The 25,485-nt window shown below is 38.4% G+C and overlaps 2 protein-coding genes across 10 annotated transcripts in view; one reads left to right on the top strand and one right to left on the bottom strand.

Moving 5' to 3' along the window:
• ldlrad4a (low density lipoprotein receptor class A domain containing 4a) overlaps positions 1-16,895 on the top strand; it is a 78,479-nt gene extending 61,584 nt beyond the window's left edge. For all 4 annotated transcript variants that reach the window (XM_059509996.1, XM_059509999.1, XM_059509998.1 and 1 more), the window contains 3 exons: positions 12,534-12,688; positions 13,588-13,641; positions 14,407-16,895. In XM_059509996.1, coding sequence (XP_059365979.1) covers positions 12,534-12,688; positions 13,588-13,641; positions 14,407-14,937 — 740 coding nt within the window. In that variant the 3' untranslated portion in view covers positions 14,938-16,895. The remainder of the gene's footprint in view (positions 1-12,533; positions 12,689-13,587; positions 13,642-14,406) is intronic.
• Positions 16,896-19,411: 2,516 nt separating this feature from the next.
• On the bottom strand, positions 19,412-25,168 carry fam210aa (family with sequence similarity 210 member Aa). Of its 6 annotated transcripts, none has more exons than XM_059509985.1 (5): positions 25,059-25,168; positions 24,729-24,753; positions 23,645-24,000; positions 20,958-21,069; positions 19,412-20,560 (listed from the first exon to the last, which is right to left on the bottom strand). In XM_059509985.1, exons 3-5 carry the CDS (start codon positions 23,971-23,973, stop codon positions 20,294-20,296), a joined length of 708 nt encoding a protein of 235 aa, XP_059365968.1. In that variant the 5' UTR covers positions 23,974-24,000; positions 24,729-24,753; positions 25,059-25,168; the 3' UTR covers positions 19,412-20,293. The 6 variants fall into 6 exon arrangements, with proteins under 6 accessions (XP_059365968.1, XP_059365966.1, XP_059365965.1 ...); XM_059509983.1 differs by having other exon boundaries at positions 23,645-24,042; XM_059509982.1 differs by having other exon boundaries at positions 24,851-25,157.
• Between the last annotated feature and the right edge of the window lie 317 nt (positions 25,169-25,485).

The raw sequence follows: 25,485 nt of genomic DNA on the forward strand, positions 1-25,485 counted from the left end.
TAATTTTGTCCAGCACTGGTTTATGATCACCAATAAACTGTGAAACATTTCATTTTAACATTTTACATTTTTTAATCATCTTAGTATCATGCAAGCTCCAATTTATGAATTGACATACTACATGCTAAATTATAGTAAAAAATCATATTATATTATCTGTATATTTACTAAATATTTAACAGATAAAAGAAAAAAATATATACATATATATATATATATATGGTTTCAGCATTACGTCCTTGAACCCCTTAAAATAAAATAAAATAAACTGTGCAGCATTTTAGTTTCATTCATTATTTCTTTACCAGCTCTTGACTAAGTGAAGTTGTGGAGAATGTGTGGTCGTGATTCACATGTGTGTGTAAGTGTTTGTGAGCAGAGCAGTTGTGTGAAGTGTGTGAACACATAGGAGGGATCAGTAATTGCCTTGTCAGAGAGGTGTCAGTCAAACAACAGGTGAGCTCTAGTGCTCTGTCCAGTACAATATGCACACTCTTTTCCGCTCTTCCTCTCCAGCGTGGCTCCGGGGTGGACTCAAGGTCACACCCCTGCCCCAGTAACCCCGGGCAGGGCCATCAAAACTGGACTTTACAGGCCCACCCGGCCATAACAGCGCTGCATCCAATAATCTAATGCACCTAATGCACGAGCAGTGTGTGTGTGTGTGTGTGAGCGAGTTTGATGAGGTCACACCGGAGGTCAGCTGTCAACGCCTCCTGCTAATCTTTGTATGGCCTGCTCTCGCTCTGAGGGGTGTGTGTGTGTGTGCTTGTCATGTCAAAGGGTTTTAAGGCACACAGGGGGAGGGTCGGCCAGCTGAGGGGTAACTAGATTCATCTTTTACAACAGTACTAAAATGAAACACACTAAAATGCACCATTCCATTTCCGTCAGATCATTAAACTTACCAAAGATCCACTCCACCAAGATAACAACACTGTGTTAATGAAATGTGTCTCCTGGACTGCAACGTAAAAACGTGTCTCTTTGTGACTGGCAAGAAGATACTTTGAAACAGTAGCTTCTCAAGCTACACGCTGTTTATAATCACATGAAGTTCAAAGGACTACAGACAAGCTACTTTATACAACAAGCTACCAACATAAACGCTGTAAAAAATGATTTTATTGGAGTACATTTTACTTGCAAGGTTATGCTAAACATATGAATTACATGGTTATTATTACATGAAGTACGGTCTCTTTCATATGTTTTCCTGTGATCTGCTTGTGCCCCACTGAAGGTTAGGTTTGAGGTGGATCTTCACGCTTGTTTTTCTAAAAATAATCAAATGAATTTATACGAAATCATCCCTGTGTAAAATAGATCAGTATTCTCATGACATCAGGTTAGACATTTTAAGAGCACACTTGATCACTGATTATTCCCTGTGATGTTGCCTTAATTGCACTAAAATAGAACTTGTTGGAAAACATCATGAAAACATTAAAGGGACTGTGGGAAAAACTTTGGAAAACATCTGAGCTACATAGTTGTAGTTGAGTTAGCATGACTGGATAGCCTCGAACCCAGCCTCTGTTTGTTTGTTTATGTGAGTGTTGTTGGGTCGTTTTTCCACAGTATTCCGGGTGTCTTTGGAAGGCAAAGAGGGGGCAGCTCCGGGTGTCACCCTCTGCTCCTGCCAGCGATGAGCTTTGCCCTCTGACAGCAGCAGCTGAGCCTCTCCCACAGCAGTCAGCCAGCCTTGACATTGGCCATGGTCCCCTCCTTTGTGTCTGGCCCCCCCTCCCACCCTCTGGGACTCTCCACGGGCCCCGGGGACTGGGCTCAGAGGAGATTGGTAGTCATGCTGGGGGCTCGGCCAGCCCTGCGGGGAGGGAGTGTAGTGTGTTTTGTACGTGTCTGGCAGAGTCGTATGTGGACAGACCCATGTATGTATTCATGCTGTCTGACGGGGGGTAATGGATAGGGTTTAAGGGTGCACATCTCTCGCCTCTGTTAGGCTTTTGTGTAACCAGAGGTCCAGACTTGTGTCTAATGTCGTTTCCTTTAGGCAGTCACACAACGCAGTGGGAGTTGTAGTGTGTTGTTCAGTGTTATATATATTTTAGTGATTAATAAATCTATTTTGTATATAAAGGCATCTTCTGATCACCTTCTGATACAGGTTTTTCAGTAGCTAATATAATTTCAAGAGAGTGATGAGAAATTAAAATTAAAGAAATTTAAATAATACACTATTTTCTCAAAATCCAGTCTGAAGACTGGAGTAATGATGCTGTTAATTCAGCTTTGATCACAGAAATAAATTATATTTCGAAATATATTACAATCAGTGTTAGGGGTAACGCATACGAGTTACGTATTTAGATTACTTTTTTCAAGTAACTAGTAAAGTAGCGCATTACTTTTTCATTTACAGGAAAATATCTTTTTTTACTTTTTCAAAGGTTTTCCCATTTATTGACTGACAGGTCTCCTGTCCCCATACTGGGAGAAATCAGAGTACAGAGGTGCTGTGTGAAAATGATACTGTAGTTCTAGATTAAATGTGAATGTGCATTAATTTATCCCACTCACAAAAAAAAAAAAAGATTTAGTATTCATCAAAATTAATTAAAACGCAAACTCAGAATATGATGCAAACCTGCGATAATGAAATGTTAAATAACACAAATGTATTTATGTCTTTGCTGCTGACCTACTAATAAACAAAAATGACTAGATAAATTGTGTTTCATTGTTTTTTTGTTGTTGTTGTTGTTGTTGTTATATCTCTATATTTTTGCTGAATTTCTGATTAAATTAGTGCAGCCTCTGTGTGCATAACTTTTAAAGCTAGTGTATATTTTAAGTTTATTTAACTTAGATTTAAAAACTAACATTTGTTTTGGTTATTGGTCAGAATGGCCAAATATTAGTAAATGTATTGGCTTTTGCTGGTCAGAATAAATATTGATCTAACAAGACGTTTCGAAAATAGGTTTTAGATCAGGTTTAAATGCAAGTTTGAAGTTAAAGGTTAAAAAAATAAAACTGAAGTAGAGCATTAAGTACAAAAATGCAAAGCGTTTTAGATGCACGTGTTAAGGACTTATTTTATTATTATATTTTTTTTTTTGGTGTGTGTGTGTGTGTGTGTGTGTGTGTGTGTGGTTAGTTGTAAAGCCAATATCCTGTAATTGTCTGAATGCAAAAACAGAACATATAACAAAAGAAAGTTTATAGAAGAAAAGCATATTTTTAAAGCATAGATGTTGGATTTAAAAAATCCTGCGTGTGGTTTTCAGAGCAGTCGTGGAAGAACGCAGACCCTATCTAAAGCAGTGTTGCTGTTTAGCGTTTACCCAGGAATGTAAACAATTTGTGCGCATAACACACACAGCGTCTGGCCTCCCTTCCGCTGCCTTTTTTGTTGTTGTTGTAAAATGGTGCATTGGTGCTCGGTGCAAAAGAGACAGCCGAGCAGACAGCAGACGCAACAGAATCAGATCAGACGTGATGCTATCAGACTGTGTGTCTCACACCCTTCCCCTCTCATCAGGCATGCATGCACTGGGTCCTGCTCCCAGACAGCAGCTCTCCTATCCCCTCTTCTCAGGGTTGAAAGGTCAGAAGGTCTCTGCCTTAACCCTTAGCTTCTCATTCATGGTGCTCGTCCTCGTGGAGTGCAGGCTGCCTGATTTAAATACAAAAACAATCTGTTCTGCATTGGCAATTACTAGAAAAAGAACCGTCAAAACGTAAAGAATTATTTTAGCAATAATTTGAATATTTTAGGTTTATATTTCACAGCAAACATTGATGTTTGGATTTGTGTAATTTTCTGTGTCGTGATATATTTCACAATGCAAATATTTAACACAGTAGGTAAAAGCGTAATAAAAATAAAGGCATCTTTTCCACATTTTTTTTTTTACAAAATTATCTTTTGTTAATATGCCTTAATATAACAATATGCAGACATTTTTAAGTGATGCACAAATCATTGAATCAATTTTTTTTTTTACTTAACTTTTCTTTTTTTTACTACTTCAGTTTAATGCAGAGAGGGATTGTGAAGCCAAGCTTTCGAACTTTAATGGCCAAATAAATCATGCATTTCAATCATTGTAATATTCCCAATTGTACTTGCACAAACCATTGAATAATGCATTGTAGCATTATAGTGTATTATTTTTTTTTAGAGTTTATTATATACAAACATAGCAACATTAAACCCTCATCACATAATAGCTTTGTTGTGTTTCTGGTGACTGAAATTGGGGGAGGGATGTGTCCTGACCCTCATTTGAAAGTCTGTCGGGGATCTGATTATGTCAGTCACCCCTGTCTGCACATGACCCCAAACTGAGAGAATGGGGGAGCATTATTTTATTAAGATTGTCAGCAGTTGGCCTGTCTGGAAAAAAAAACCTCTTAAATTGCCCTTGTCATTTGTATTATCTAACTATATGCATTTTATTGAAACAGTTTTTTTGAAGGGTGGGAATCAGAATTGTGCTTAAAACATTACAAGCACCTCAATCACACGAGACTGTTAGACATATATGATGCTGCCTGTATTATATTAGATGTTGTGTCTTATTGCTTTTGAAAAATATAGTGTTTTTCGCTGACGTGTAAATTAAGGTTAACAGTTGGCATCTTTGGTAGGGGTGCAGTGTATATGGATAGAGTGATATAGATCATAGTTGTTACTATACGGGGTATTTTATCACAGCTGGAATGCTGTATTAACCAATCAGCCTCCAGGACCAGAACTGTCCATTCTGTGATCAAGAAGGACATTTCTAGCACGTTTTATTCTGTCGTACTTTTTTTGTTTCCAGTTCTTTTTTGGTCCCGTTCGTCAACCACTCATTCTCTCTGCGTGAACGGCAGTGTCAGCTGCGTAGGAGATGATGCACTGGAGGTAGTGTGATCCTCAGGGAGCGCGTGGAGGCCGAGGGGTTGTTTGTGTGTTAATGTAGTGAGTCAGTGTTCAGATAGGATGGGCTCTTACCTTCACATCTCATATTACAGCAGTCAGTGAAGTCACATGCTGAACCCTGTCATAATCATCATGTTGTTGACTTGATGTTCGCAGTTATTCTCCGAGTCTCCCAGTGCTATGTTTAGAAGATGTTCTTCTGCCAGGACTAAAGCTATCAAGGCTTAGCGTTCTTTCTTTACTTTTCCAAAGAGATAATGGAAATTATCACAGAGGGATACCATAGACTTTGTCTGGGGCTTGGCAGCGTGAGACATGAATGTTTGAGAGCTATTTGCACCATGACACTTTTTTCTGTTGTAAGAGCCAACGAGCCATTTGCTCTCTAATCATTTATGTTGTTCAGTGCAGTGCAGATAAACAAAATGGAGGAAAATGGAACTTTTAAAATGAGGGTAACTATGGAAATTTAATCTTTTGATCCAAAAATGAGGGTTTGGCTCACTGATGCCAGTGCAGTTCAAAATACACAGCCAGTTAAACATATTTGTGTTTTTCTGCTTGTGTTCCCTGCTCTGCTGCATGTTAATCAATTTAAATTCTATAGCTTACCTTAATCAATTTTCCTGGTGTTGTTGTGCATGTCAGTGCATGTTAATGGAAAACAAATGTTAATCTTTCACCTCTGAAATTACTTAAATTTTAGTTTGACGTCACCTAGGTCTTGTAAGCTATTCGTTAATATTAAGCATTTAGCCATTTATATTTTAGGCAGCTTTTGTAGGCAGTGCAACCTTTCAAAAGTAATTTAATGCCAGTTAATGTTAATGTAATAAAGTTTACAACATGGTCTGTCCATTCTGGTATTGATGCTCAATTTTAACAATCCAATCAGTTCTCTTTCAAGTTGTTTTTCATAATGAAATACTCAGAAATACACAAACTATTGAAGTACAGTTGGTTTTGCACAAGTTTCAATGCATAAATCCAAAAACCCTGCATTCACAGAGATTTGGAACAGCTGTGTATGACCCTCCATCATTTATCTTTTTACAATAGGTGGTAAAAATCTTTCAGTATGTGGATTAACAGGAATTGGTCTGAGCCAAGTGTTTAGTATCCCAGCATGCCTCTGTGTGAGGTCCCCACATGTCTGCTCTCAAGACTTCCCTGTGGACAAAGACCACCAGTGAGGAATAGCCTCACTGTAGAAAAACATTGATTATGAGGGTGAAAATGTGATTGTGAGGATGAAAGCTACATATGATGCATATCTTCTTTTATTAGTTTACACTATGTTTATTGTACATTGTCAGCACACATGCTGTTCCACTGTAGAGTGCTTTTAAAGAGCTCTGTCATGCTGTCAGAACTACAGAAAGAACATCATGTACCAAAATCTATTTGATGAAGAACTAAATCCAGGGCTGGGTCCTGTTTCAAGGGGATATGACTCAATCCGCCTGGGCGAACGGTAGTGAGAGGTGGAGGAGGAAGAGAAGGGGGTGTCAAATGGAAGAAGAGGAGGAGAGGGGTGTAAAACAATATTTGCAGTAAGTAGGTGTCACCGGTGGGATGAGATGAGCTGTAGGTTGGGGGTGGGAGTAGGGGGACTCTGTAGCAGGTGGCGTCTGGGCCCAGGCAGAGCTTATCTTGTACAGTCTTTCTGGCAGGTTAAATAATTAAAGAAAAGTGGGTGTTATGGCATGGGGAGTCTAGACGTGTCTGGCGCCCGTTTGGGGCATCTCAAGCGCTTTATCTCAGATTAGAGAGCGAGGTCAGTGGCTTGCGCCCTGCTTAGGTGACAGTGCCGCTTTGCCAGAGAGGCACAGACGAATAGCTCTTGCCACTGGCACGATTAAATGCACCCTAGTTCTGCCATTGCACTTCCTGGTATCTCTCCCACAATGAAAGGCAATGTGTTAGATAGCACAGTTCATTTTTACGGCACTTTTTATAGTGATTGAATATGGTGTGCCACAAGTACTTTGATACTAAGATTTGGGCCATCTTTGAGTTGTTCTCTGATCTCATTTGTTCCATGAAACTCAGTTTATTCAAGTGTCCTCACTTTCTATCTTTCTTTTCCTCTGTCTCCCACATACTCTCTGTCTCTCTTGCACTCCACCTCTTTGCGTTTTTTCATACACCTTGTGTGTGAATGGAAAATGTCTGTCACACCAGAAAGGGCTGCTCTGTTGAAAGACTTCACAAGCTCACCCTCCCCTTTCTCTCAGTTTCCCCAAAACTGAAGAACGAGAAAATTCCAAAATGCTTAGTTGCCTCTTTCTTTCTTTTCTGTCCTTTCTGGATAAAGTAAGTCCCACACAGTTGTAGCCTGCAAATATTTACTAAAATAGCACTACTTCGGTCAAATACCTTCTGCAGACATTTCTTTCTTTCTTTCATTATTTTGCCCATTCCACAGTCTCTCATAAAGTGATTCATAGCATGTTACTAGGGAATGTTTCAGAAAGGGGCATTTACTGCAGCAGTTGAGACATGCTTCAGTCTTACCATATGATTGCATTTCTGGGTGAAACCTGCCATCTCACAAGTCTCCATCCCACATGGGCGTCTGGCTTGTGCCCTTTCCTTTTGTCTGGCATTCTGATGGGACAACTCCGATAACACAGGAGGAGGGGGCAATGCGCCCCTCTCAAGTTCCCATAATGCCTTTGTTGTCTGGTGCGTGCAGTGACATGGGTGAATGGATGGTTAACTAGATTAAGGCTTGTGCTTGATGAAGCAGTGGTATTATGACTGGATATGTCCATCTCTGCAGTTACCAGTACAACCTGCAGTCATGAATGCCAACATGGGTGGCTGCATGTTCAGTTGTGGGTTTGTGCATGGAATCTACTGGGGATTGCTTGCTTTTAGTGTGGTTTCGTAATCCCTGAAACACAAGCTGGCCCAGACTAAAGAGGAGGCAAGGAAACTTTCAATGTTTTTCTCTCGTCCCCGCTGTCTTGCCATGCCGATGAAGTCACTTGGAAATTAGTCGTTCACTGCACACACACTCTTTCCCTGGAAATTTGTTGTGTAATGTGTGCTTTGGTATGAATTCAAAGCCCATTCTAAGAAGTTTCCCTCACTGCTGTGAGTTCAACTGTTGGATCTCTCATGACATGATCTCCACATACTGTGCCTGACTCCATGAGAATAGTACTGTACCGGAGAGACATTTGGAGACGGAGCACAGATGGCTGGCAGTGAGCAGCAGTCCCCATTCTCAAGCCTCTCTCCCCCTCCTCCTCCTCCACCCGCTCCGTTTCTTTCCTCCCAGATCATGAGAGCACAGCTGTTTTCCTTCTGTTATGAAACTGTGGAGAGGAGGAAACAGGAAATGGCTTCATGAAATATAGATCTGGAGGCCAGACATGGTTGTCTTTGCAGCTTGTGAGCACAGTATAAAAAAGAGAGTGAGAGAGAGAGGGGGGGGAGTTTCGGATAGGCTTATGTAATGCCTCCTCCATTTCCTTCAGCTCAGTAACAGAATGGTCTTCGCAGAAGAGAGTTGCACCGCACTTCTAGCACACTTGTGTGCAGCCAGGGCTTTCCGACCTCGGAGACGAGGTGACGACTGCTTAAACAACAACGCACCCAGTTCACCTAAGAACCTGTTAGAGGCTCTGTGACAGGTGTTAGCGCATATCTCCTCTTAGCTAACAACACAACCGAGCAGCATACGTAGCAGTAAGAGGATTGAGCTGTCTGATCTCAGAGAGTCCACATAAGGCTAACCCGAATTAGCCCAGCTGCCTCTCTCCCTCGCTGTTGTGCAGTTGTTGCCACATTATCGCAGCCTGTTTACATTTCTGCCCTGTCGCAAACAGGCTGACGACTGTTTGTTGTGTCTGCTCTCTCTGGGGTTTGTGTCTGTAATCATAATACATTAACAGATCTTCCAGAAATGCCGTCACGTCTGACTTGAGGCGAGCCCGCCGATTAGCACTGGGAAGTTTAAACGAGGCTCAAGGAATATGATTTTATATAGGGATTAACAGTTTATGTAACTTGCGGTGTTAGCGTAGTGATAAAATAGCTGATGACTCACAATAAAGTCACATTGAATTCAGTTTCATTGGTATCTGAGTAGTATCTAATTTAACTAAAACTTATCAAGACCAGATACACCCGATACACTTTTAATGTATCCTCGTAAGCTTCGGGAGCATATTTAAATTGACAAATTAAAGCTGTGAAAGAAAGATGTTGATTGTTTAGCTGTCAAAACATTAAAAAGGTGTCATTGAAAATTAGACAAGACCGTACAACCTTTTCATTCAAGCCCAGCCTGACTACTAGTGTTGTGCGATATGCTCCATAGTCAATTCGTCCTATTGCAGCTGGGGGATTGCGTTACACAATATTATCATGCTAATTTGTTTTATTATTTACTTAGTTTCATAGCCGGAGAGTCAACCAACTCCACCAGTGAACCAGAGTAAAGCTAACAGCAGATACACATTTGATCTTTTTAGTAAAGAAGCATTTAGTTATCATGTCATAAAATACTTTTCATATGACAGAATGTGTATTTGACATGATCACAATTTAATCAATACACTGTAAGTTACTAATTCAGTCAGTGAGCGTGCACTCGACAACAAAACTTTGGTGTTACTGTGTTGATTCATCTGAACTCCTCTGATTGGCCATCGCATTCATAGCTCGACAGAATTGTGTGTGATTGGTTATAACATGCCACACTGTAAAAACAACGAAAAATAAATATAATGGAACAAAAAAAACTTAATATTAATTAGATAGTATTATATAATATAGCCTAATAATATTAATAAAAGTCATTGTGATATCATCAAAGGCATCAGCCACAGACGATAACTCTGACTATCGTCGATACACAATACTATCGTCTATCAACAAAACCCTACTGACTACAGTAAATTTTTACCGCATTAGATGCCATCATCTCTTGTTTGGGTTGTTTGGGTCAGAACAGATCATTTTTAAGGAGGACAGAGTAATGATGCTCTGATAAGATTAGCCTGGCAGCTTAGAGAAAACTGTTACAGTGTGTTAATGCAGCAATGGACAGTCCTGGATGAAGGAATGGTGCTAGAGCAGTGCCCGGTACTCTAGGTTGGCTGAGATTACAAACCTAGTGTCTCGGAGGTTGAGATGTGTCAGTTACATGTTCACCTCACCCCATCCCCCTCAATCTACCACCAGTTGTCTGTCTCTTGGAGTTGATCCAGGCTGTAATCCTGTTAGGGCCATTTTATCTCCTGTGCTGGGTTAACTCCTGGGATGTGTCTGGTCTCTGGTTCTCTCCTCCAAGCCCTCAACAGATGGGGCCTTGTCTTGCAAGCACTCTCTCTGGTGGAGCCGTGGCAAAGAGCCAGCACCATCGCAGCTTATTTAACAGTGTCACTACATGGCCCAACTGCATCCTGGGTACAGCCTTGTTCTTGTAGAGAGAAAGTGGCCATGATGGAAAGGTCAGAAACTAAAGTTTGAGATGGCTCACCTAAATAAACTACTAACTTGACAAAACTGGTTTTCAGTAGAGATGAGTAATGATGGTTGACTAGTCAACTGGAAAGTCGGTTATTGAGGGTGATTGATTAACTTTACTCTAAAGTCACAATGAGGAACTACTGGAAGAAGTGATAGATAATTTCTTCTTTATTGTATTGTTTATCCAAGTCTGAAGGATTATCATAAAAGAAAAACAATGCAGAGCGAGGACTTGGTTTAATGCATCGGATGGTGATTGGATTGAGAGAGGTGGACGTTGCACTCAAAAGTGGAGGCAGATAAGCTTGTGTAACCCCTCTCTTCCAGGTCCTCACTGCCACACCTTGTTCTTGTTCCGAGTGGGTCTAGAACTTGGGTCTCCAGCATGGAAGGCGGATGCACTAACAAGGAGGCTAAATGACTGTAGCCACTAGTGCCTCTCTGGAGATCAGTGGAGTGAAGTTTACCTGCACAGCACCTACTCGCTAGTCCCCGTCACACTCACCACCCTAAACCTCACTCCCATCCGGGTCACGGGACCAATGTAACCCCACTCTTCCAGGTCCTCACCGCCACACCTCATTCTTGTTCTGAGTGGATCTTGAACCCGGGTTTCTGTCATGGGAGGTGGACACACTAACAAGGAGGCTAAATGATTGCAGCCACTAGCGTCAGAAGCTAATGCGTGCCTTGAGATCAGGGGAGTGAGGTTTACCCGCAGAGCACCTACTTACACTTGCAGGGGCCGGATAAAGTGGAATGAATGATGGGAGAAGTCCAGCATACATTACCAAAGAGAAGTTTTCACCAGAAGATTCCATTATGAAATTTTAGTCAAACTCTAGGAGTTCATAAAAAAAAATTATAAATAAAATGAAATGTTCACAATAAGATATATAACATGCATATGGACTTTAAAGAGGATGGATTTGAATTTGTAGCTTCGGGAAAAGACCATCAAAGCACCCATTTAAATCAGATCTTTTTTCCTGCGTAAAACAAAGTCCACTGTGTGTTGCTGATGTCATAGCCGTATGTTTGACAATTACCCTTAACATCAGTGTAGATTGTGTTAGACAGCTGATGGTGTTTACTTCAGTTTTCATAGCTTTGCAGCAGTTTTTCCATTGTCTCATAATAAACCTTCACGTGTCAGATGGAATTGTCTGGGTTACTCCATCAGTGGGCAGCAGGGATAAAAAGATATCTCTGAATTTACGTGTGGCATATTTCTACAGGGTTTTCATGTGACTGGAGAACGAGTAGGTTTCCACTGGGCCCAACTGTGTGTTCAAGGGTTAAAAGAGAGGTCTACCCTGTTTGGAACAACTTGTCTGATCGTTTTTTCACTATTGCTGGAGAAGAATCACTAAAACAATGATAAATAGACTGTCATGTTCACTCAGTCATTTCCTTTCAAAGGATTCTCAGTATGGAAGTATTAACATAAAAAATGTATTCCTTCCTTTGATTGAGTGAGGTCTGCCTATGACATAATCAGTTTATGAAATCAGAGCTGTGGCCTAGCAGACATATTGAGCTGTGCTACTCATGTGGACAGTGCTCACGTTAATAATAGAAATGACCCCAAAACTCTCTAGTTTCTCTTTTGTCTCCATTCTTTAACTTGATCTAGGTCAGAAATGCCATTTGAAATGTCATGTTATCACATTTTTGTGGATTGGTCTGATGATTTTGTTCTGTCAATCTCAATACTCCCAGCTGTGTTCATGTTACTGCCCCCTGGTGGTAAGTACTAAGAACATGATGGGCTTGCCCATTACTTGTATTCATTAGCAACTGTCTAGCTTAACACCTCCTCTCTGATGTTCCTGAAAGCTCATAAATCATTAACAGCAATCTCAATTTTTAAAAGTGAATGCTTAATGCTGTCTTGAACTGTTCATGCTGCAAACCTGAACGATATCTGCTAAAATGTGCATTTTTTGTGGTTAGATGTGGTATTAATCTTTTTAAGCAATCAAGCTTATGATTTTCAACTGGCGGATAATAAAACAAGCAATAAAAAACCCTTGCAGTGAGTTTTGCACAGGGAAAATAGATAAAAATATTAAAATGTTGTAACTTCTGCAGCTCTCTGCGAATGTGTGAAATATGCTAATGATTTTCTCTCTGTTTTCTTGTCTTGCAGCTGAACTGGAGTTTGTTCAGATAATAATCATAATTGTGGTGATGACTGTAATGGTAGTTGTTATCATCTGTTTGCTGAATCACTATCGGCTGTCGGCCTGGGCCTTCCTCACACGCCACAGCCAGGCCCGTCAACAAGAGGAGGGGATGCAGCCGGTAAGAGTGTGTGTGTGTGTGTGTGTGTGTTTAATTCTGAGTGGGTGTTCGTTTGATTCTCCAGTCACCATGTGTGTCCTGTCTGTGTGCACACTGAGTGGGTGTAGAGTTCCTGTTCTTTTGTTTGATCCCCAAGTGTGTGACTTTGTGACCGTGTTCATATAGGCCAGCTTCAGGGTCATTGTGTCGGCACACCTGCACAAATGCATTATGCAGTTAGTTACTAGAGATGGGTCAGTATGGTCCATTTTAGTGAGGTTGACTTGTGCCTTTAATGTTGTTTATAGTGCATAATAATCCCTAGGTCTCCGTTTTCTGTGTGGACTATGAAAATGTTGTGCTATAAAAGGTTAGAGTCATTAAGAAACATGTCTGATAGTGGGCTTGACACTAAACCAACCTATTCATACAGAAGTCTAACTAGTCATTTAGGTAACCCACAGACTAGTTGATTTTGGAAAAACGTAGTTCTGCACATCCCTGGTTCTTCTTTATGTTGATTTACGTCCTGTAGTTGAGATCGAGACATGCTCGTCTAGACTGCAGTTCCCAGAACAAGAGAGTCATAAACAGATATGAAGGAGTTGAAGATGTGATTTAGGAACAGATGCAGAGCATGAAAGGACCCAAGCTCTTAAATTCAGAAACAAGCTAATAAATTTAGAGAAAAGCACTGTTTATACTACTGCACAAGACTAACCAGCGGTCTTGAACTAATAATGCATGATATTAATGCATTCTCATATTTACTGAGTGTGCATTTAGATAAACTTTTCAGATGCCTGAAGCGAATTTGAGTTTTTCTACTCAAACTTAAAACTCTAATGCATGAGATGAAATTGATTTATGTCTTGTTCTTAATGCATGACTCACACTAGCCTTTCTTTTCTGTATCATAGGACGCCTGTGCATGGCCAACAGATAGTTTGGTGACACAACAAGGAGCCACTGAGGTTAGTTAACTGACATGACATATTCAACTTTTCTGCAAAATATTATTCCTTTCTCTTATGCTTTAGTGTCGTGTCTATGGCTAGGCAATATAGCTAAGAGCTAATAGCATGAAAATCACTATATTTCTTTATTTATGCTCTGAAATGACTCTCTTTACACTAAATAAATCCAAAGATATCCTTTTTATTATATACAACAATATAACAGTGCATAAAACTCTTAAAGAGCCATATTTACTTATATGTAATGCTTACTTAATATACACTACTGTTCAGAGGTTTGGGTTCAGAAGTTGTAACTTTTATTCAGCAAGGATGCATAAACTTTCTATTGAAGTATCCAGAAAACATTGTATTATGGGATCCACAAAAATATTCGACATTGATAATTATAATCATGTTTCCGGAGCAGCAAATCATCATATTATACTGATTTCTGAAGGATCATGTGACACTGAGGAATGGAGTAATGATGCTGAAAATGCAGCTTTGATTACAGCAATAAATGACATTTTAAAATGTATTAAAATAATAATTTAATTTTTTTTTAATTTTAAATATTGAATATTGAATTTTACTTTTATTTTCGGTCAAATAAATGCAGCCTTGAGACACTTCTTTCAATACATAAAAAAACATTTGAACAATATTGTATATTGATTGTATAATTAACTAATTGTATAATTAGTTTGGCTGCATGTTTCCATTTTTTATTCTTAAGTTAATTTCTAAAGGTATAATGAATGTTTTCTCCTCTGTGTTCAGGTGATGTATGGGCCACGGAGCGGAGAGCGCTTCAACCCACCTTCATTTATGCAAAGGGACCGATTCAGCCGCTTCCAGCCCACCTACCCATACCTGCAGCAGGACATCCACTTGCCGCCCACCATCTGCCTGTCAGACGGCGAGGAGCTGCCGCCCTACAAGGGCCCCTGTACTCTGCAGCTCAGAGACCCCGAGCAGCAGCTCGAGCTGAGCCGTGCGTCCGTGCGTGCACCCCCCAACCGGACCATTTTCGACAGCGACCTGATAGATGTTTACGTGCACGGAGGCGGCCCGCGGCCCCCAAGCAGCAACTCTGGCAAGAGTGCCTCGAACTCGCACATGGAGGGTCCGCCGCCCACCTATAGCGAGGTGATGGGTCAGACTTACCCAGGCTCCGCCTCCTTCCTGCACCAGCACAGCAATAACACACCACCCTCCAACCAGAGGACAGCCAGCAGCTCCGCCCAGCCTGCCGCAAGCACAACCCTGTTCGACAAGGTTAAGGATAGCCGGCGTGACAAACCCATGTGACTAGGACACACCTGCAGAGGGCAGTAGAGAGCGTGTGCCATCACCTGTGCTCTCTGGTACTTCCTCCTGGACCTGAAGGGGAGTGGCTTTACTGTTAGTACACTCCCCTTGCACAATTTAAATCAAAAAAATTGAGGAACCAAGCTTACAAAGTTTATTTTTTGTATTTTTTTTTGCTAGAACTTTGGGGCCTTGTATGGATGTTTGGGCTCCTCGGCTAAATCTCTTTGTTCTTTTATGCTTTCCTGTATTTAAAGAACGCGTGTGTTGGCACAGATTGTTTGCGTGAGAGACCACATAGGTCATAGGATTGAGAAATTTTCTATTTGTTTGTGCATTTCCAGGACTCGTGCACAAAAACTGTTCTCAACTAATCAAAATCCAAATTGAGTGCCATGAAAAAATCTTAAATCTTGGGGATGTGACTCACAACAACAACAACAACAACAAAAAGTCTTTATGTTGCACTTATTCTTTAGAAACGCCTACCCTTAGTTTCTTTTCATACGTCAATCCACATGGTTCCTGGTATTTTTTTCCTTCATTTTCATGTTTTGCGTTTCTCGTTTTCCTGAAATGGACAAGTAGAACTCTGATCCAGCCTAAGATCTCCACACCTGAACTGCATCATGGCACTTATTTTAAAAAAAGAGGGGGTTTAACAAGTCGTTCAGATTCCAGATCACTTTTTCCACCGACCAAGTGAGAGATACTGGCATGGATATCTGCAGATGGAAGTCCCGACACGCACGCCACTTTCATCCTGTCAAGTAGCACTTTAAACTTACGTCACTTCAGCATTGTCATGGGGTCCAAGTGCAAGGGCATCATGGGAACTGTAGTCTTATGCACATCCTGTCTCCTTCTCAATGAGTGTGTCATATCTCAATTTGTTTTCACACAAAAAAAAGCATGCATATAGTTTTTTTCCCAGTTATCAATACTATACTTAAGTTCACGATCGTATATGGATCTCATATTTTATCTCTCCTGGAATGCTGTTTTATTCCGAGGCAACAGGAACACACTTCTATCTTTTATTTTTCATCAGTTTTATCACAAACGAATCGTGTACCAATCATAACAAGGTACATCCCTGTGTTTTTTTTTCTTTCTTCATTTGAAGTCGTATTCAATCACATGGCACACGTTTGGAATGCTTTCAGACATGCAGATTGTGTTTTTCACCACCCCTGAGCTTTATAAAACATCAGTCTTTGGCCTTCCCTAGAAAGTCCCAGAGAAAACCTATTTATTAACTAGCTATTTATTAAAGTTACTAGTTTGAGAGGACATTTAGTCAAAATGGGAGGGAACGCCACTCCCCCCCACTAAAATAGACTTTTATATGATCTTTTTTTCCCCTTAAATAGCAAGACTCTCCTATCGCCCATCCGCTTTGGCTCTGAAAGCTTGGCTTGGCTTCCCGTCACTCATTCTGACCACGCAGTTTGAGTTCGTACTGTATTGCTGCTGCTGCTATGCGCTGCTACCGCTGCTGCTGTTGTCCGTTCGTTATGTAGGCCTTCCCCATTACTTTCTATTTGCGTACCAACCGAGACATAGATATTCATGCTCTGTTTTGGTTTCCTTCGCTAACTTTAGCGCTTTTCCACTGTCATAGTCGTGCTAGGAAAAGAACCCAAATGTATTTTTTTCCATTTGCAGCCGAGAGGTTTGCATGTTACTATTTACATGAGCATATCCGGTGCCTAACAGTCATGTTTAAGCAGACATAGAAACCCACTTGCACTCAAAAGTCCCCACCTTTGTTGTGCCTCACTTCCTAAGGTGCTTCTTTCAGTAGTCGGACTCTGTTTATTTGTACGGTGCTGTATATAACTTGAATATATTATGCACATATCCTACCCAATGGGTAGAAAACCACAAGAAAGCATTGTTAATACTGTAATATAATGTATAGATAATATTAAAAAGAAAACTTTAACATGGTGGCATCAAGTTTTGTGAATGCCTTCAATTGTGCTTTGTCTTTTTTGTATAACAGAGCAAAGAGAAATGCTACATTATACGGTCACAGAAATACAAAAAGACTTATATATATATTTTTTTCCTATACAGTAAATGCAACTCTGTTATGTGATGAAACAAATATTCTGATTCTAAGGCAGTTAGCCTATATAAAGGATAACTAGCTGCTGCTTTTGTAACTTCCAGAGAAAATTATAAATGCCAGCGCTTGTCATTTTATTTATTGATTTTGTGACTGCTAGCTGTTGTGTAATAACCACGCAGAATAATAATGTCATTGCAACGAAACGGAACGGATTGTCGATTTCTGGACTCCCACACGGCCTTTTCTCCGACCCGGGAGAAGGTTTAGTCACGTGGTTCATATCAAATAGCTCAGGGTGAGGCTTTATCGGTTAACATTCTGTTGTTTTTATGCGCATAATTGAGTTGTGTGGTATATAAAAGAGCATCAAATGAGGAAAATCCAGCCCATAGCTGATCCTTACTGCATGTTCACGTTGTCATTTTCCTCTGCATAGCAGTCTGGTTCCTAGGCTTCTCTCCAGAAACACGGATCCGCGAGCGAGTGACTGAAAACTTGTGTGGGTGAGAGACTTCAGCGTTCCGTTACAAGGATCTGGATTTTCCCGCCAATCCACAGCAACGTTCTCCATCGGCCTTGAGCGAGATCCCATCCCAGGACTGTATGACCTATTGTGGACTACAAACTTTTTTTGTTGTTGTTGTTGTTGTTTATTACAAGAAGAAACGGTTCAGTGAGCGAGGAACGCTGCTGTCCTAACGCCTTTTTATTTTATTTCTATTGTTCTATTTAATTGTGACGTCAGCGGTTTTCAGTTTGAGGTCTGTTAATTGCAATACTTTTACAGGAAAAAAAGGTGACTTAAAAACCAACTGAAAAAAAATCATAAAAAATAAATTCAAGGAAAAAAAAAAGACACCGTTGTAGTCCCTCATGAAACGATTCCACGCTTGTTCTTTCGCTGTCATCAAATGGCTAGAGAGAGCAATTAAAGTTGAGGAAAACAACCAGAGAATGAGTCTCTTTTTTGCTTTGTGATTATCATTATGTTGTGCTAAGTCGAACTGAATCTTAAAATCATCTGAGTATTATCAAACAGCTCTGGTATGAAATGGCAGTAGTTTTGAAATAGGCTAATTCTCCAACTCCCCCAGGGTTAATAAAGAGTTTTACCGTTTTTGAATCCATTCAGCTGCTCTCGGGGTCTGGGGATAGCACTTTTAGAATAGCTTAGCATACATCATTGACCAGTAGCAAGAGTTTCGATATTTTTCTGACTCTTCTGTAGTTATACCGTGTACTAAGACCAGCGGAAAATGAAAAGTTGCTATTTTCTAGGCCTTATCATTAGGAACTATACTTCAATTCCAGCGTAATAATCAAGAAACTACAGAGGAGTCAAGTTTTAAATAGGAAAAATATCGAAACTCTGGTTATTTTTGAACGCAATGCTACTGGTCTAATAGGATTCAATGATGTATGCTAAGCTATGCTAAAAGTGCTATCCCCAGACCCGGAGACCGGCTGAATGGATTCGAACACGGTAAAACTCAATTTATTAACTCTGGGGGAGTTGGAGAATGAGCCCATTTCCCAAAAAAAAAAAAAAGTTATTTTATTAAACTTCGATCATCCACACTGAGAAGTGTCAGTATGAAGCCAAGACAAAGGCAAAACACTACAAAAACTTGCGTTTAAGAAACATATCCAATGTTGATCTCATATATATGCATATATATATATATATGCATATATATATATATATATATATATATATATATAATGCATATATATATATATATAATGCATATATATATAATGCATATATATATGCATATATATATATATGCATATATATGCATATGCATATATATATATATGCATATGCATATATATATATATATATATATATATATATGCATATGCATATATATATATATGCATATATATATATATATATATGCATATATATATATATATATATATATGCATATATATATATATATATATGCATATATATATATATATATATGCATATATATATATATATATATATATATATATATGCATATATATATATATATATATATATATATATGCATATGCATATGCATATGCATATATATATATATATATGCATATGCATATATATATATATATATATGCATATGCATATATATATATATATATATATGCATATGCATATATATATATATATATATAAATATATATGCATATATATATATATATATATATATATATAAATATATATGCATATATATATATATATATATATATATAAATATATATGCATATATATATATATATATATATATATATGCATATATGCATATATATATATATATATATATGCATATATGCATATATATATATATATATATATATGCATATATATATATGCATATATATATATATATAAACCTTCAAACATTTCAATTGTACTTCATGCTTTGTGAAACAATTTTGTTTTATTGTTATTGGTGACAGGCAGCCAAGTGGAAGATCCGTCAACAGACAATAAAAGGCCTCACAATCCCATCAGACCCCAAAAGCCCAAGTGCATCAGCAGCCGGATAATCAGTTCCATTATTATTAAACTTCATTAGTCACTATGCAAAATTAAGGAAAAAAAGAACTTGAGAAATGTGACACTCCACAGACATCGACAGCGGAACATGAGCTCGCATAAATGACACAAATGAATATGGCAGGAGTGTACTGAAACGGAAACAAGACATAAAGGCTGTTGCTGATTTGCAGAATGAATGTCAGCAATATTTGTGAATTTTTCTGTATTCCTTTTTTCAATTATTTTAAACAATGACATATGCTGGACTACATCTTAACGTACAATTTCAGCTTTTGCGTAATACCAAGATACAATAAATTCAAGACATTTTATGACACCCATTTTATTCTCAGTCACGTATGTCAAGTCTGTGCCGTTTAGAATCCTTCATTTAAATAAGAGCCAGTGTTATGTGGTCAACTCAAATTAATTATTACATAATACGATTCTGGACACATTACACCTGCCGTTCTCTTTAGAAAACACACTCTTATCCGTTAAAAACACTCCAAGTAGAGTCCAACGGCTTTCAGCAGACTGTGATATTTTATATCTAGAAACTATGGTCAATTTATGAACCATAATTTTGTCGTGATAGTTTAGCATATTTTGTTAACAGTGAGTGTAGAGCTTAACGGCTACATTACACTACTTCATATATGCATAAAACATGTTTCTTTAAATGTATTATTATAACTTTTAAATAACGTGAATCTTCATGAAACTATGTGGGGAGTAAGTCTATAAACCTATTCCTTTTTCTTTCGGAAAGACACTTTGTCTTTGGTTTCTTGAAGTTTTTCTGTGAACTTGTCTTTCGTTTCCTCCATCCTCTCGGATATACGATCCTTGGTCTCCTCCATCTTGCCAGAGATCCTCTCTTTGGTCTCCTCCATCTTCTCCTGCAGGTATTCCTTCACGGGTGGAGGGGTGGACATGTACCCGTGCTTCCTCAGGTACTTCACGGACAGAGACGTTCCTCCGAGAGTCACCGTGTAGCGCGCAGGTGTGGCGATCTTCACGAGAGCAGAGAACATCAAACCAGCGTCACACTCTTACAAATAAAGCTTCTTTAATAAAATCCATGGGTCCATGAAGAACTTTTAACATTCACAGGACATTCCCATTGCACAAAAGATTCTTTCAAGTGGAAAATGTTCTTCACACTTCAAAATGTCAATGACATTCTAATGAAATCATTTGAGATGAACTCAAATCTCTGTTTATTCAATTTCTTGCCAATTATTTTGGAGAACTGAACCTACAGTAAATCTCCTTGATTTTGCTTTGATTGTCATGATACAAACCAGTCTTTAAGTTCTATAGAAGTTTATTTTTACCATTTTATTCTAATTTGTAAATCAGAAAATCAACACATCAATTATTTTATAGAATTAATTCTAGTGCGCCCACCTTGTACATGGCGTAAGCGGTCAGTGCGTAGCCACTCTGGGAATTCTCCAGGAGTTTCACCACCTTGTCAGGAAACCCAACATACTCCAGAAATGGTACCAAATTCACTCCTCTACACACCAAAACAAGACAGGAAGCATAGAAATACATTTCTCATAAAAGCCTTCATTTTCTTAAGGCACAGTTATTCATACATGAGCATTATATTGTCATATATTCACATGTGGGCAACCAACCACTTTTGGTGGCCACTGACTTATTGTATGTACAAATAGCAATAATAACAATTAGTAGTAATTTTGTAGCAATTCCTGCAATTAGGTACGGAGCAGTGTATTTTAAGTATTATTTACATACTATTATAGTCATTAATCATTTTATAATTTTTTTTAGCTTTTATTTTTATACTCGTTTACATTTTAACTTTTTTTTTATTAATTGTTTTTGTCATTTTTTATTACTTTTCTAAATATTTCTATTTATTTTTATTTCCATTTTAATTTTTCCAATTAGCAATTTTAAGGTTCTATGACACTTTCAACAAAAATGAATAATGTTGCAACTAACTGAAAGGTTTTTCATCCAATATTTCTATTTGATTTAATCTTCAATTCAATTGTCAAAAATGTTTTAATAGTTTTAGTTAATGATTATTAACCCCCACACTGGTTGAACAAAGTATTTAAAGTGACCAAAAACACTTGCAAAGTATAAATAAAATATAATGTGTGTGTGTGTGTATATATTAACACTTCTTGTTTTCGAAAGATACTGAAAACTTATCTGAGAATCAAATATTCAATTTAGACCAAATGGGCATCATTAATATGAGCTAAAGGCTGAGGAGACAAACGGATAACTCAGGTCTTGTCTTCTCTGCAGAATGAGCTCATGCCGAGTCTCAAGCATCCATTAACACCTCCCACATTTCTCAAGCGTCTAGACAGTGGTGACCCACATTGAGCCAGATGTAATGCAGAGTAAACATTCCAGTGTGTCATTTACCTCAATCCACTGCGTGCCATACACATACAATGACTGAGCAAAAAGAAAATGACCTAGTACCTACCTAACACCCCCCCCCCCCCCAAACACACACCAGCTTCACAGATCAACACACCCTCTCCTGCAAAATTATTCACTGGTTTGTTTTGTCAGAATCTACAATTTTATGTTGCGCTTCTCATAGGACATTGGCATTTTATTTATTCAGTTTTTATTTCTTTTTCTTTAATTAACCACTCTTAAATATCATCAATAACAGGCCGATATACTGTATCAGACAGGCTGATATTAAGAAGCAGATAAATACTGAGAGAGTTCAAAATAAGTGTTGATTTAAATTAGATCAATTTTAGTGTACTTTTTATTTTGATCAAATATCAAAATATGTCATAGTAACAATATTGTATTATTTTCTTAAACATTTGAAATACATGTTAATTTACAGCTAAAGTATTACAAACATAGTTTGTATGGTGTACTATAATAATATTGTTTTTATTAAGTATTTGTAATGATTTTTATTTAGAACTAAAAATATAATAATAATAATGATCTTTATTTTATAGCCATATTGATAATCATAAAATTGTGGCACGATAAATCGATGCAGAATCGATCTTCCGAATGCATTGTGATTCTCTCTGGAGTCGATTCGGAGCAAAGATTTTAACAGCAGATGGCGCTCTACTCCAGTTTTTATCCGCACACTCAAATGCTCATGAAGAAAAGCGCTTGTTTATTCGCCGGAGTCTGTAATATCACCTCGGCTCAGAATGCTTTTATGATGCGAGATTAATATAAACACAGCCCACTGTGAACACCTCTGTAATTCGATTCCATCTTTTCAAATTTTTATAAACAATTATTTTAGGTCCAAGTGTGTTCAAGGATATGGAAACGAGCAGAGTACAGCTGTTTCTAAAGCATGCAGCGCCATCTGCTGTTCAAACTACGCTCAAAACTGGCTCGAGAAAGAATCGCGCGATGCATTCGTAAATTTCAGAATCGATGCGGAATCATTTCTCGAGTCGCGATGCATCTATTTATTTTCCCTGCCCTAATTAATATCAGCTGTTATCACACATCTCTGTGGAATACTTCATTCTGATGGGAAAGCATTGCGTTTGGTTAGTTAATAAAATATTAAAACTCAATTCAATATTATGCGTACAATTATTTAATTAAGTCATCCTGGTATCGTGGACTCGCACTCTTGTCTCATACAAACGTTTTATACGCTGTAATGGATTATAAGATAGAACGAACTAACTGATAAAGTTTTAAAACATTTTCATTTTCTTAAATCAATCGCCTTGGTTATTTTATGTGGTGAAATGTTGTGGGACTGCACTGTATCTCTTAAATCTCCATCTAGTTTGAACTTGCCGCTTACTCGCAACTCCTGCTTTCACGGAAGCTTTGCGTTCAAATATTTAAACTCAAATTCATATTTTGTGTCTTATTATTTACATATGTGGCAAGTAGCCGCTTCGGGTCAGGGTCTTGTATCACCCTGTTAGGGGTTATTCTTCAATAACAACCAGCTGGATGGACTTTATCACTTACTTACTTAACCCATAGTATTCATCACAATATTGTATTTGTGATTCACTCAGTGGTCGTCGAATATCAAGTATTATTTTGATCTAAATGGATACAGTTGTGATCCATCATCTACTTACTTCATTGCAGCGTAGTAAAATGTGCCGAACCACACTGTAGAGGTCAGCAGGTGCACAGGGATCACGACTTTGCCGTACTGCTTGAAGGTTTTCTTGAATCTCTGAATGAGGCCGATGGACTTGTCCTGCAGAGGGTCCGGATCCTCCTGCGCCGGGGCAGGGTTTCCCGGATGATCTCTCTGAGAGCACAGCCAGCGCGGGCTGGAGCTCAGGCGTTTCCAGCAGCTGTGGGGAGCCAGCATCTGTGCGGGACGGCTGCAGGACGGAGGACTGATCTGCAGCAGGACAGCAGGCTGCCGGAAGACTCTCACACACACTAAACACTGCATCCCAAACAAGCTTCTGCTCCCAACCGTCTGCCAGCAGAGAAACAAGAGCACAGTTGGACAGGGACCTGACTGTGAGAACAAAGTGAAGACGACAAGATCATAAATGACAATCAACAAAACCCTCTGAGATATAAGCAGATGGTCAGTAGTTTTAGATACACAATAAACAACAGTCTGAGACCACACTGATACTATTTAATTTATCGTTTTTCATTATTATTATTACATTTAAACCCAAAAACGTTAAAAAAATAGTAAAAAAAAACAACAAAAAACACTATAATATACATTATTTATATTAAGTATTTAAAAAAAAAGAGAAACAACATTATATGAAATAAATTGCACTATTTTTTTAGCAAAAAAAATTCTATTGAAGCTCAAAATTTTCAACAGTAATAGTTCATGTTCAATAGTTCTGTTGATATTGAAGACTTCCAGTTGTGAATTGTGTAGATTTTCAATTCAAACGGTTACAGGATTTGATAATTTGTTGTTAATAAAAAAAAGAAGAAGAATCAAAATAGCGGTAACGGTACATTATTTGGTTTTATACTGATATTAGAAGCACATTTATAATTTATATTAATATTTATTAAACAGTTTTCACGTGCACTTGAGATATTTTCTCCTGCCCGTTACAATGTGTTAAAAGCCTGATTTTATTTAAAGGTTGTGATTTCACTTATTTTTAACCTTTAGATTTATAATAAATCCTGTGTATCGTATCAGTTGACGTGAATTATTTCTCCTACCTTCAATATCCCATCGGTTCAGCAGCTTAAAACAGTCCAGAAAAATAAAATCAAATAAATCATTAGCACATGCTCAGTCACATTTACAAAGAAACTTTATAGATGAGAAATCACAGACCGACCTCCTAAAACAATCGTCTTTAAAAACGTTTAGTATGAACTTGTGAAGTGTTAGGGTAGTCACCAAACGTGAGTCCGCTAGCTTTGCTAAGTGATGTCTACTGACCGAGCTGCTAAACTAATCAAAGTAGCACCCGTCCTGTGTCTAAACACACAAAGCACCACGAGAAATGTGCACAGCTACACACAGGAGTGATGAGATTTCTCTACCAAACACACACGCATTTATTCATGTCCTTTCTGTCATTCAGAGACCCCGAGCAGAGCGACATCACACATGTTGACCGCGCGCAGTGCGTTGTGGGAAAAGAAGTACAGTCTTCTTCTTCTTCTGTATTTTTTTATTGGCAGTTTACAATCAATGTACATTACCGCCATCTACTGGGCTGAGGTGTGATCGCATAGGGATGTCAAAAAAAAAAAAAAAAAAAAAGCTTCAGCTGGCGCTGCGTGTTCAGCTCCCCCAGCTTCCACTCTTATATCTCCTCAACCTTGAATTAATAATATAAATTAAATAGATAAATAACTAAATTCTTCTTGCTAGTTGGCTTTCTTTAAGATAATTAATAACCGCCCTAACTGTGGACTGTGTGCTGTTTACACTCAATAAATTTCCCATGGTTAACTCTCTGTCTAG

Source organism: Carassius carassius, chromosome 25 (genome assembly GCF_963082965.1).
Source record: "Carassius carassius chromosome 25, fCarCar2.1, whole genome shotgun sequence".
NCBI lineage: Eukaryota > Metazoa > Chordata > Actinopteri > Cypriniformes > Cyprinidae > Carassius > Carassius carassius.